The sequence below is a fragment of the Bacillus rossius genome, chromosome 16 (assembly GCF_032445375.1).
Source record: "Bacillus rossius redtenbacheri isolate Brsri chromosome 16, Brsri_v3, whole genome shotgun sequence".
NCBI lineage: Eukaryota > Metazoa > Arthropoda > Insecta > Phasmatodea > Bacillidae > Bacillus > Bacillus rossius.
Genome location: NC_086343.1, coordinates 23,920,332 through 23,933,627, shown reverse-complemented (window position 1 = coordinate 23,933,627; position 13,296 = coordinate 23,920,332). Strand labels below are relative to the sequence as shown.

Here is a 13,296-nt window from a genome sequence, read left to right as displayed (position 1 = left end):
TGGCCACATTGACAGGGGTGTTGGATAAGCCCTGTATGGGCAAATGCGTCCCCCTTTTAGTTAACCGCAGGTTCTGAACACACTTCTCTGAAATGAAGCTAGCTTGGCTAGCAGTGTCAAGCAGTGCCCGAACAACAAATGGTGTACCAGTGCGGTCGAGGATGTTTACCTGAGCAGTTGACAACAGGACAGTCTTAGAACAGCTCGGGGCTGCGGCGGGTAACGGCAACTGTCGCAGAATTAGCTTCTGTTGACAAAGCATTGAAGCCTTCTGGAGATGCACAGCTGCCTTCGGGTGGTTGCTGCTTAAAATGTAACAAAGTATGGTGGCGAGCTCCACAATGACGACATGCTGACGATGGACAACCTTTGGCTCGATGTGCAGGTGAAAGACAATTCAAGCACAGATCCTGTCTTTTCACAATGGTATACCTATCTTTAGGGTCACTTTGATTAAACTTACTGCATTTTACAAGAGCATGTGGGCCACCACACAGACCGCAGGTCTGTGAGGAGCTGACTAAACTATTCAGCGCTTGACCACGAGATTGCTTCCAGCCAGCGAATGGTGGAGAAGATTTTCTCATGGGCGGCTGCAGTCCTGACGACTTGCCACGTGACTGAGCAACAGCCTCCTGAGCGCGACAGTGCTTTTCCAAAAACTTTACGAAATCACTCACTGTAGGGAACTCATTAGTAAGCGACATTTCCCACTGTGTCTGAAGACAAGAATCTAAGCGCTTGCATAGGATAGGAAGCAGGATCAAGTCCCACTGAGTCACTGGCACATCCAGTGCCGTCAGGGCAGAAATGCTCTCAGTGATGTTTGTCAACAATTGGCGTAGTGCTTTAGGTGAGTCAGAGGTAACAGCTGGTGCGTGCAAGAGTGCATCTACGTGTATTGCCACGACAAGTCGCTTATTTTCATACCGCCCTGCGAGTAGCTTCCAGGCCACATCAAAGTTGGCATTGGACATAGTGAAGGAACTGATCATCACTAAAGGCTCTCCACTGAGGGCAGATCTCAGATAGGCTAACTTTTCTACAGGGGAAAGCTCACTATTATTGGTGATAAGTGTACTGAACAAGTTCGAAAAGTTGGGCCATTGCTGTGGACTACCATCAAAACTTGGAAGTGATATCTTCGGCAGGGCCACCCGTGGTTTGCTCACCTGAGACTGTGGTTGGCTGGAGGGCTGTACCTTTGAGTCCTCTATGCCGGCTACAACGGCCCTGATTTGGAAGTATTTATCATCGAAAGCTTCCATGCGAGAAGCGTGCTCATCTACGTCCACATCTGTTTCGCCGATGGCTGCTTCCACCGCGACGCAGTCAACTTCGAACTGCTCCTTTATGTTTTCCAAGTCGCGCACTGTTGCAAGAAATAAGTTTCTTTGCGAGGGGTCCTCACGCGCGCTTTGAGAAAGGTCAAATGCCCGCTTCAGGCGACTCTCTGCGATGCGCACGCGTATCAGCGCTGACCGTTTATCCGCCATAGTAAATAGTCACGTAGTACAATGACTCAACACATAACCTAAAACACCACCACGTGAGAAGTATGCCGGTAAATGTTACCTCGGTGACGCACGAGTAACTACAGCGGAGACAAACTCAACGTTCAACGAAGCACAAAAGGTTAGAGAAAATTACATACCCAAGAAATTTGCCCTACACACAAAAACGTTCACCACGCGGCACACGACACGCCGAAACAACGAAAGCGACGCCGGCACAAATAGATCCGGCCCGGAGGACCAAATGTTCGCATCACGCGAAATAATTGACTGTACAAACAACGATTGCAACGGATTGCGTTACGAGACGAAAAACAATGGTGAGCGGGCCCGATAGCCACACTTACCATCACGAAAACACACGATGAACTGACTTCCTGACGGAAGTCCGACGCGCTGCCAACCTTGGCAGCGTTGCCAAATCTGGAACCATGGTGGCCAACTGTGAAGGGGTGGCGCTGCTACTTGTGCAGCGCGGGAATTCAAATGTTCGAATGTTCAGTCTTAAATTTGTTGCACACGTAACGTCAGCAAAAATACTTAAATACCTATGTACACTATAAACACTCCAAACAGATTCCTTGTGTTTGATACGTAATTAGTACATATATGTTTTAATTTTGAGAGTATTATTTTTTTCTACTACTCCTAACTTTGAAACCCCCAATTCGGATATTGCTAAAAACTACCCATTCAGTTTTAATCTCTCCTATGTAGTGTAGTGGTAGACACTGAACTCATTATGTAGAATATTCGGGATTGGATCCCGGTTAGTCCATACTGATTTCAGTTTCCCATGGTAATTCATGTAAATACTTGATGATTCCATGCTAAAAGCCATTGCTAATTCAATGAGGCAGTGTACCTAGTGTGTGTCTCCTGTTAATGCCTCTAATGACCTCACTTTTGACGGTACGTTAGCTGAAGTAAATTATAAAATGATATGAAATACGCAGCCTCACCTCGCCCGTGTGTCGCGATGCGCAGGCGAGCTGGTGGCGCACGTGACGTTGCGGCTCCAGGAGCCGCAGTGCGACACGGACGCGCGCTGGGAGGGGGAGGAGCTCTCGGCGGCCATGACGCGCGCCGTGCGCTCGGTGCACCGCGCGACCCGGGGACGCGGCGCGGTCCCGCTCTCCGCCCCGGCGTTCTGCTACGTGTTCCCGCTGCTGCGGTCGGCGCTCCTGTCGCCGCTGGCCAGGATCGACGACGACCTCGTGGTGGCGAGCCTGCAGGTGGTGTCCGTGCACGCGCAGGTGCGCGGCGAGGGTGGCGGGCTGCACCACCCGGGACTGCTGCCGCGCAGGGAGATGTTCCAGCTGCTCATCGAGATCATTGGTGAGCGCCATTTTCAAAATATAGTAGTAGATTTTTATAGTGACATTGTATTAAGAAAGTTTAGCTTTACTATTTATATTTTTTTTTTATAAGAAACGTTAAGGAATAGTACAAAACTGCTTTTAATGGTGTGCTTGTTTTTATTGAAGGAATAAAATTGACAAGAAATAGTAGCGTACCGTCATTTCTCGCTTTTGGAAGGGGACCGGTAAAAAACATATACAGTAAAAGTCCGTTATAACGTAAATTTATAACGGCTCCAAAAGTTTATGTTATAGCGAATTTTCGTTATAGCCAAAATTTTCAAAAAAATCTTATTTTTGTAGCATTTTTTAAATATATTAATTTCTCGCTTGTTTTTACTGTGGAAATTCACAACAAAAGTATAGGAAATATACATAAAACTTACTAAAATAACATTTTTAAGCTATATCAGCACTTGCCGACTGCGAAATATGAGACCGCGTGGCCGTGATAAGGCCGTCACGCACATCGTGGCTAAGCGCACAGCTGTTTGTTTACATGGCGACGGGCGGGCGGGGTTTACGCAAGGTCATGCCGGCCGCTTCCTGTCGCTTTGACCGCAGCTGGTTTGCTGGAGACATATGCGCGCTAAGCTGATGATATCGGGTGCATATTTGCGGAGTTTTGAATACAAAAATTTTTTTTAAAAATCTGTAATTACGTTGGACAACCATACAAATTACATAAAATATTTTTTCCGACAATTGATCAGTAACACAAAAATGATCACTCGTACAGACCCTTGGAAAATAACACAAAATTAAAAATCACTTTTTAATAGTGATGGTTCGAATCCCATTTTTCTCGAATCCGAATCTCGAATCCGAATCCCAAACAGTACCTCGAATCCACCCCTCGAATCCGAATCCAGTTCTCAAGGGTTAATTATAAAATAATTTATAAGTTAAGAGAAAAAATTAAACATTATGCAGAATTATTTAACCCTTTAAATTTTTATTTAAAAAAAACAAGGCTTTTGACACGGTCTGGATCAAGACGATTCTGTTTTTGGTCACATATGTTTCCTGCAGTGCTGAACAAACGTTCAGAGAACACTATCGCAGGTGGTGAACACAAATATTTTTTGGACAGTTTATGTAGCTTGGGTGAACACACAGACTGAGTTTTCCAGTATTCGAGAATGTTTATTTCTGGGTTAACTGTAGGATCATGTAAGAATCTGGTCACTTCATCAATTGCTGTAGAATCCGACTTGGTGGATTTAAGGCATTCAGGCATTATCTGTGAGTACAGTGATTCATGTATCCACGGAAATCGGAAAACGAAATTCAACATCCGACGGAACAATATTTTGTAGTTACCAACTTGACATTTGTTTAAAGTCCCAAATGAAGGTAAACGCTTTCCTGAAATATTTAATGGAAACTGAAAGGTGCCATCTCGGCTTCAATGGTTTTAGGCCATAAGAAATATTGTCGTGCGTCTTTTAAAATTAAGGCTCACTAAAGCATAGTGATTAATATGCCCGAAGTTAAAAGTGACGGGGTGTTTTCTCTAGTTTACCCATTAAATTTTTTTATATTATTATTAGTTATTTTTTATGTTTCTCAAAATTATTGGCTAACAAATTCATTGGTTGGCCATCATGGAATTCTCAGATAATACATATTTTAACGTTGGTAGTCTACACAAACCAAACTTGGTCCTAAAAAAATTCATAAATAGAACTTGTATCAGAATATTTAAAATTGAATTGCTATTAAAATAATAATTGTATAATGTATTAATTTTTGTCATTCATTATTTCATTGTTATTACTACATGTGCGACCGTAACTTGTGATGAAAGTCGGCATTATTGTTGTATTACTAAGTAACAGATTTCTCTGTAAAGTTATTTAAAAAAAAAAAAACAAGATTCATATTTAGTCTAGATCCTAAATGTGCTTTATTTTATTTTTTAGCATATTCTGAGAATAAATATGTGATTTATGCCTTATTTAATGCCAATGTAGCGACAATGCATCCATGTTCATGAATATAAAGTAAGTTTCCCAAATCAGTACATGCTTCATAATTTTTTTTTATATAATAACGAATTAAAAGTACAATACAGTAGAACCTCGTTAATCCGTGATGCGCTAATTCGGGAATCAGATAATCCGGGACGATTTAAAAGAGAATAAAAAAAGAGAAGTAAAAATTGTCAGCGCTTAAAATTAACGTCACGCGGGCCAGCGGCCGGCAAACACTACAAGCCATCGCGTGGGCCGCCAAACTCTGCAACGCTGTTTGTACCGACCCTTTGTGTCGCCCCCCTTTCAGCTGTCACATTTGTCACTCTTTAAACTTGAGGGGGATGTCCTGACTTCTGCTTCCCGTCTCCCTTTGTTTGTTTCTGCCCGCCACCAACACAGTCTCCCTTTGTTTGTTTCTGCCCGCCACCAACACACGGCAGGCGCCTGGCGAGTGACGTGTCTGGCTGGCATTCGGCTGTACAAGGGGGGGGGGGGGGGGGGGGGGGTGGAAGGTCAGCACGATCTTATCTTTCTCTCTTCGGCTGTTGTAAATGACCGTGAACTAATGGCTAGGCAGTGCTGTATTTTTTTAAGCCGAGACACTAATCCGAAGACGGCCGGCCCTTACCGTGAACGGCCTTAACCCAGCTGCACGCCGGTGTCTGAGAAGCTTGACAAGACCTTCCGGGCTTTTAATCGCTAGTCCGTGAAATTCGGTAATCCGTGATTATCTTGGTCCTGACCATCACGTATTAACGAGGTTCTACTGTACCTCAATAGGATGTGTTCCAAGGAAAACGTAAACAGGCCAAGTAAATTGTAAGCATTTAAGTTTTTAAAGTACTACATTTACATCAATATTTTTCCTCAAATCCCGAATATTTTCCCTCGAATTTTGAATCTTTCGAATACTAGAGATTCGGTGGGATTCGAGGATTCGAGCATTCGACCGGCCCATCCCTACTTTTTAACAAACGAATCAATTTTCGTTTGCCTTGATTTCACCAGACTTTCGGACAAAAAAAAAATGGCTGGACCTCTTGGAAGTTCATCAAATCTTTCGTCGTAGCATTTGTATGTTGATAAAAATGACTGATTGTGTCAAGTGCCTCCATCATTGATGTTTTCAACGGAACAGATATTGGTTCGTCGTCATTATTGTCATCATCTTCAGACGCCGCTTCGTTCTGATTAGAAAAGACGAGCTCGACAAGTTCCGTGTTCGTCAACTCCCCGCACGCTTATGATGCAAGTGTGAGATGAGTTATGCTCATTTATTAGAGCTGTAGCAAACCGTATGTATTCGGTACTGAGTAACGGGTGTGCCATCTAGTAGCGAGTAACGAAACGTTACACACGGCTGCATCTCGTTACTCACATTTTTCGTATGTTTTAGCATGCGCGCGCATATTCGATGAATTCACGTTACAAAGAACGATGTTTGTTTATTAAGTATAGTATAATTGGGAAATTCGTCGTCCAAGTTTTTTACTGTTTATTAAAGATATTGTATGTGTAGACAAAGTTTGAGATTGGAACAGAAACAAATAGAAATATGTATGTTTTTGTTTTTTATCGCATATTTTCACGTTTGTTTTTGTTCTTATCTTAAAAGAGATAATACTAAAAATCCACTCTAATGAGATTTGTTTGTTTCTTGGTTAACAAAAACGGTTAATTATCAAATATTGTTCATTGTTTATATTCTATTTATTATTATTTACGCGACGTCATACTGTACCCGTACGCAATACGACTCTAGTAACGTAACGATACGATAGTAACGAGTACTAATTGTTATAGTACATACGGGTAGGCTTTTTTTTCGTTACTTTTACAACTCTTATCATATACGGGCTACAATCGGCATGATTCTAAATAAGTAATGCTCACAGCGGGGCCCTGTCTTGCTTTCGTCGCTGCGAGGCAAGCTATGCTCGCTGTGGGGCCCCACCTTGTGCGGTGTTACCAAGATGGCCACATCATGCGCGTTGTTTCGTTTGCCGGACTCGTGGAATTGTGCGAAGCTGTTTTTCATTTATTAAGGAAATTGTAGATGTTTTCTCATAGTTTTGGAGCAAAATTACAGGTGTGTAATCTATCGCTATAGCGAAAATGAGCCCACGCTGCATTCGTTATTTCCGAAATTTTTATCCTACGCAGCGTATGCAAAACTGACGGTGCCGATGGCAATTATCGTTATAGCGGACTTTACGTTATAGACCGTATTTGCTACAACGGACTTTCACTGTATTTACTTTAGACCGGAAGGGGGAAACTAAAAATAGTGTTCTTTTCCTTGGTATTTTTTTATTAAATAATGCAATAAATTTAAGAGAGGGGAGAGACGAAGGACCAAGGGTCAATATCAGTGCCGTATTTCTTACACAGCAATAAGCTGAGTCATGGACCATAAAGACTTCACTTGTGTTCTACTGGAGACAGATATATGGTGCCACCTATATTTTAGGGCAACGCTCATGGTGAAAGTGTATTCTTTGAGAAGTAAGAATTAAAAATACTTAAGTTTTTGACAAAGTATGATTTCCATTCCAATTTTTAATTTTTGAGACAGAACCTTTACCAAAAATGAGGGAACTGTGAGATCGTAGAAAATAGGGGAATTTAAATGACTTGCTTAGCTACTGGTATCTCCCTCCAGTCTAGCTACAGTGTAAGGTCTTTAATGTGGCTTCCTATGGCTCGGCACATTCTGTAATCTGGCACCAATCAAGTCACTCGCTTCTAGTTTTTTTTTTTTTTTGCGGTGGATTCTAGTTTTTTTGCGGTGTATATTGGCTGTTGACCTTGGCTACTGTGCTGCCATCGTTTTTAACTTGCTCTGTGTTTTCTAGCGGGTGACATTTTATTATTTATTTTTGAACAAGTTCAATGTTCATTTTTTTTCTTTCGATAGACCAGCTTATTACAACTTATTTTGTGTATCATTGTACTGGATATTAATTTTCCTTGTATTCCTGTTAAAAATCCTTGAACGTTTGATGATTCGTCTAACTCTCTAATGATGCACGGCTGTGGTTACGAGTGTGCCGGACGAGATCACGCCAGGTGTTAATGTGCGGAGCGAGCCTGCGAAGACAGTCGGCAAGCTGCGAGCGCGGTGTGTCGACAGGCCGCACCAGCTCCCGCATCCAGGCCCAGGCGGGCGCCGCGCTGCTGGACGTCGCGACGTCGGGGTCGGGGGTGGAGGGCGCCGCGAGAGCCTCTGCGGACGAGATCGACTGCCTGCTCAGCGCCCTCCAGAATCCTTCCGCCGTGGTGCGGGACGCTGCTCTCCGGGTGGGTGGCGCACGGGACGTCCGGATACCTCCGTATGCGTCCAGTCAGGAAATTCAGATTAAAAATTTTTTAGAGAAAAGCTCTTCCTTATTACTAATCCATTATATGTACCATGCATATTTTAGTTGAGTCGATTGTCAAATTTAGTGTCTCCTTCGAAAGCGCTGTGTACTCCCATTCACCTCGCTGCCCCTCTACTCCATAAACTCCTTCGAGTGAATCCAGCCGATGGTCTGTTCCCGTTCACTTTTGGCAGTGATCCGTAAACACTGCACACATTTTCTTGGATGGTCTTCTCGGAGTACGTGTCAAAAATTGCCGCATTCTCTTTCCGGTTGTCTTTCGTTTGGTGCCCCTGCCAAAAATTCTATGCCTGTTTGTTTAATAAAGGTACATGTAACTCGTGAGACAATGAATATGGAATCTAACATTGTAGCATTTACAGTGTTTTCATGCATCATAGTCGCACATTTTATTCTAAAATCAAGTTTGAAAAGTAGGGGTGCGACGATAATGCGAAAAATTTTATTTTTGTTAGATAAAGTTATTCATAAAAACAAAACCCATTTATGGAAAGTACGTTTATTTAAAAAGTAGAGTATAAAAATGCACGCCAAACAATTTAAATTAATAAGTCATGCAACAAAAACCTTTCTTCAACTTTAAAAAGAAAAACAAAATCTGTGATCCAAATGCAAGCCAAACGCATAACTATCGTAGTACACACCACACACCATCAGATGTAGTTAACTCGGCACTCGACAGATAGCGCGCGTTGGATGCAATCGGCGAGATATCAGTATTCTGCTACATATGTGCGCTCAATACAGGAAACAACAATCAAACATTAATGATTGCTACGAGCGCGGCTACACTTTTGTAAGCGGTACACCATGGCGACACAGACGAACATATGTAGGTTATAACGTTTAAAAAGTGTTTAAAAGAAAATTTACATATCAGACAACTTCATATTTCGGTTAATTAAATAAGTAAGAGGTAATTTCAGAATAAATATTAGATTTATATTTTAAAATACATTGTTTTATACGGAAAAAAATAGCCACACGAAGCGCTCGGAATCTAATAGCGGGACCAAAAACGTCATGCGACGTTTACGCGCGAGTTTTTTTTTTTTTATATTTAAATTTTGACGCCGTAAAATATGGGTGCGCCGATTATGCGAGTGCGACAATTATGTGATAAAAAAGGGTACTCTCAATAAAAAACGGGTCATTTTTGTTTTGGTAAAGCAATGTAAAAAAAAGTAATTGAAAACAAATAATTAAAATATTTTTCAGTAATTCTCTAACTGTTGTACATAAAGATATAGCATTTGTTTAAAAATGGCTTTTAAAAAAACTACCTTTTTTAAAATGCCCATTGCGATGGCTCTTGTTTGCTTATAGGGAATATATAATTTCCTAACTGTAGTTCTGAAGTAAAATGGAAGATTAATTGCCAAATTATGTGCACGTTTATTCTACAAGTAAGTTTAATTTTTCTGTACTATTCGTTTACACCCTCAAATGTGTCATTTCTCCCCCCCCCCCCCCCCCCCCCCCCCCAAATGTATGTTTTCCGAACTTTATTCCTACTGATATTAAATTTATGTACGTACTTTTTTTTTGTCAAATGAAGCTGTTTTTTATTTTGCACAAGGAAGAGTAAATAATTTAACTTTACTATTTCCTCTGAAATTAATTTTTTTGATTGATTCGTATAAATGTATATAAAAAAATTTGTTTCAGTTTTATAGCTTTTGGTTTAATAGGTTTATTATTTTTGTTTCAGTTCCATAAAGTAGTAATAAAAATGTCAGATTGTTTGATGATTAAATTTTTTTCTTTTAAGGGCCTGGCAGTAATGGTGCATGCTCTTCCTACCCTGGATGATAACCCTGATCAAGCTGTGTGCTTAACGAGAAGAGTTTGGGTTGCAAAGTTTGATGTTCACGAAGAAAACAGGTTGGTAAATGTTTGTTTTGTATAAGGTGCAGTAGAGTCCCGCTTATCCGGTTTGGATGGGAACAGACCCTATCCTGATCACCAAAGTTCTGGGTAAAACGAAATTTGCTTTACAATGTGCATAATGCAAGATTTTCAAATGAGTAATACTATAAAAAATACATTTTTTCTAAAATATAACTTTTAGTTACTGTATAGAGGAATGAGAACATAGAATATTTGTAGATCTTGCTCTAATCTTGTCTGGATTAACCAGATGTCCAGGTGAGCAAGGTATGAATTAGCAGGACTATAGTGTATTATTATTTATGGTTGTAGTCAGCATTCACCAAGCAAGCATGGCCATAAGTCCCATTTCAAAGGTGAACCAAAATTAAAATAGTGCAAAAGTAGCTCAAAAAATATATAATATATAGTTTAAGTATTTTTAAACGATTTTATCTATCGGTGATTCTGATTGGTTGTTTTTCAACTTTATTTGAACTGAGAACCCTGTGCGAATATCATATTTTTAGTTTGAATTGAATAATAACACCAAATCATTAATGAATACAATATTATCAAATTCAAATAGTAAGAATGATAATCAGAATTCCACTAGAAAATATTTTTTTGTCACATCATGTAACAACGTCTTAAAAAAAATTAGACAAATATGTAATATAGAATGAAAGGTTGGTTAGGTTAAGTCAGCTACAATAATTATGTTGAAATATTGTTATGAACGCGGGAGACACGGATGCAACGCGCGCCAGATACCCGGACCCATGGCGGGCCCTCACGGCCTCACCACCCTCCTTCTCTTGTCCCTGCATCCTGTTTCTTTAGTGCTGTTGTCGATCCCCTGGTAGCCTGGGGATTCCGCGTTGAGTGGCGTGAATAAGTGTTGTTATTCTGGATGCTTCGAGCATCGGGTTGGCACGGGATGACGCGACATGCCACAACATAAATTTTTAATCTACAATTTTTTTTTATAGTCTCTTTGTCAATTTTTTTTTAAAGTTCTTTTTTAGATTATTTTAGTATTTTTCATTGATTTTATTTGTATCTATGTAAGTTTTTGTTTGTACATATGTCTGGTGTCTTATCAATTTTTGGCTTTTCGCTGCAGATAGACATTTAACAATTTTAATGAATAAATATTGTTACTAAATCAGTAAATAACATTTGATTCTTTAACATCCAAAATTGTTATGAATATATTGTTTTTTTTTAGGATGAATTCAGTAATAAAATATTCAGATCAATTTGATTAAAAAAAAAATTTTGTTACATAGTTGATATCCATCTTCTTACCTTTATTAAGACCGTACAGTTTCTGATATTTACTGAAAAAAATATATATATATACAAAGTTTTGCCTTTTTTTTTTTTGCAAATAGAATGTGGATGACACTTTTTTTTTTGTTTGACATTGTACCATGTTGATAAAATAGTATTTATGATGATGAAACTTAAAAAAAAACCCAAAATTTTCAATTTTTAAAAATGAAATGGAGCTGAAATGAAAACCATAAAAACATGTGTCTGTGGTAATGGTAGTGTCGGGAGGGTGTGGTGTGAAGGAGCGGGTGCCTCTCTCCCCCCCGCCAGGGCGCTGGCCGAGAAGCTGTGGACGGTGGCGGGGCTGCGGCCCTCGCTGGTGATGTGGGAGGACCTCATGACGGACGTCGTCCACCCGGTGGACGACCTTCAGAAGGCCGGGGCGCGGGCCCTGGCCGCCCTGCTCGAGCAGGAGCGCGACCTGGTCGACCGTGTGCTCGACAAGCTGCTCGAGACCTACCACGGCAAGCTGTCGGTGGGTGTCGCCTCCGGGCCTTTAATCTTTACATCTACCTTCCCACTTATGCCTCTCGAATGAAAAACGCACTGGTGGAAAATTGAAATTCCAGCACCGAGGAGTTGTTGCTGGATAAGGTAAATTCGGGAGGAGTCTTAGCACATTTGAAAGATGACACCTAAAATATATCACTCATTATGCTACCAATTCAGATTCAATTATTTCTCTTTACTTGGCATTAATTCGATCTAAATTAGAATACTGTTCAACTATCTGGAATGACATTGGGTCTACTGATTTTGAGAAACTAGAAAATTCACAAAACAAATTGTCTCAACTAATAATTCATAGAGGTTTTCCGCATCCCAATCTTATTCCTCTAGCAGACCGTAGAGCCTATTTAGACTATCTTTTTGTACATAACATTTATAACTATAGAATTAAATGTAGCTATATTCTTGAGAACACCGGATTGAGAATCACCCAATTCAATTCTCACCTCTTTTCTAGTTTATGTACTATTTATAACAAGAATGATCTTATTTATAGACTCGTTACAAACTATAATAGACACAACACCAAGACAAATTAATTGTGAACAGAGCTATGTTTTAAAGTATTTAATGTAATTTATATCCTAGTACTAATTATAGTTAGTACCGTATTGGCCCGAATATAAGGCGACCCCGAGTATAAGGCGACCTGCAGTTTCAGGAGGCCAAACAAATGTAAAAATAATTTTGGCAGAAATTAATGTGAAAATTCATTAGACATACATTTTGTGTTGATAAATTCTTTTTGCATTTATGTATAACAAATAATTATATTTATCACATTACTTATTTTAAAAAAAGTTTGAATTGCCTACACTAAAAGTCAAACGAAAACAATTAGAAAATATTTACATTTTAAAGTATTACACTAGAAATTTTTTCGTATGTTTATTCTAATGCAGCTGCATCATTGTCATCTTCAGAGCTGTTTATTTGTCTAGAGCTCGTTCCCCGCCGTTCCACCTATGTGTGATCGTTCATTTTTCACAGTTTACTGTATCTACGAATTTAAAATTTTTACAATGGCTATTAATCACTCTTAAAATACAGCATTTAACTTTCCATTTCACTTAAGATACGTATTACTATTTAGTATTGTGTGTTAGATGTAACAACGCAAACACAGAATGCAGCTTGCCGGAACAAAACAAGTGGCTAGCTGCCATGGTGAAGCATACGGCCATGAATAACTTCGGTGACGTGATCGCGAATATTTGTCCATATTACTTTATGACAAGAGTGTCTCTGTCCTATGAATTTTAAAGAATAATCTATGATAATTATGTTGTTTGAAAGGATTTTACATAAATAAAGAGTGGATTACTGTGAAATTATTAAAATA

General features: G+C 39.9%; 1 protein-coding gene across 2 annotated transcripts in view; it reads left to right on the top strand.

Moving 5' to 3' along the window:
- LOC134539814 (stalled ribosome sensor GCN1) overlaps nt 1–13,296 on the top strand; it is a 151,126-nt gene that overhangs the window by 72,296 nt on the left and 65,534 nt on the right. For both annotated transcript variants that reach the window (XM_063382099.1, XM_063382100.1), the window contains 4 exons: nt 2,502–2,852; nt 7,988–8,154; nt 10,009–10,121; nt 11,715–11,919. In XM_063382099.1, the coding sequence (XP_063238169.1) occupies nt 2,502–2,852; nt 7,988–8,154; nt 10,009–10,121; nt 11,715–11,919 (836 nt within the window). The remainder of the gene's footprint in view (nt 1–2,501; nt 2,853–7,987; nt 8,155–10,008; nt 10,122–11,714; nt 11,920–13,296) is intronic.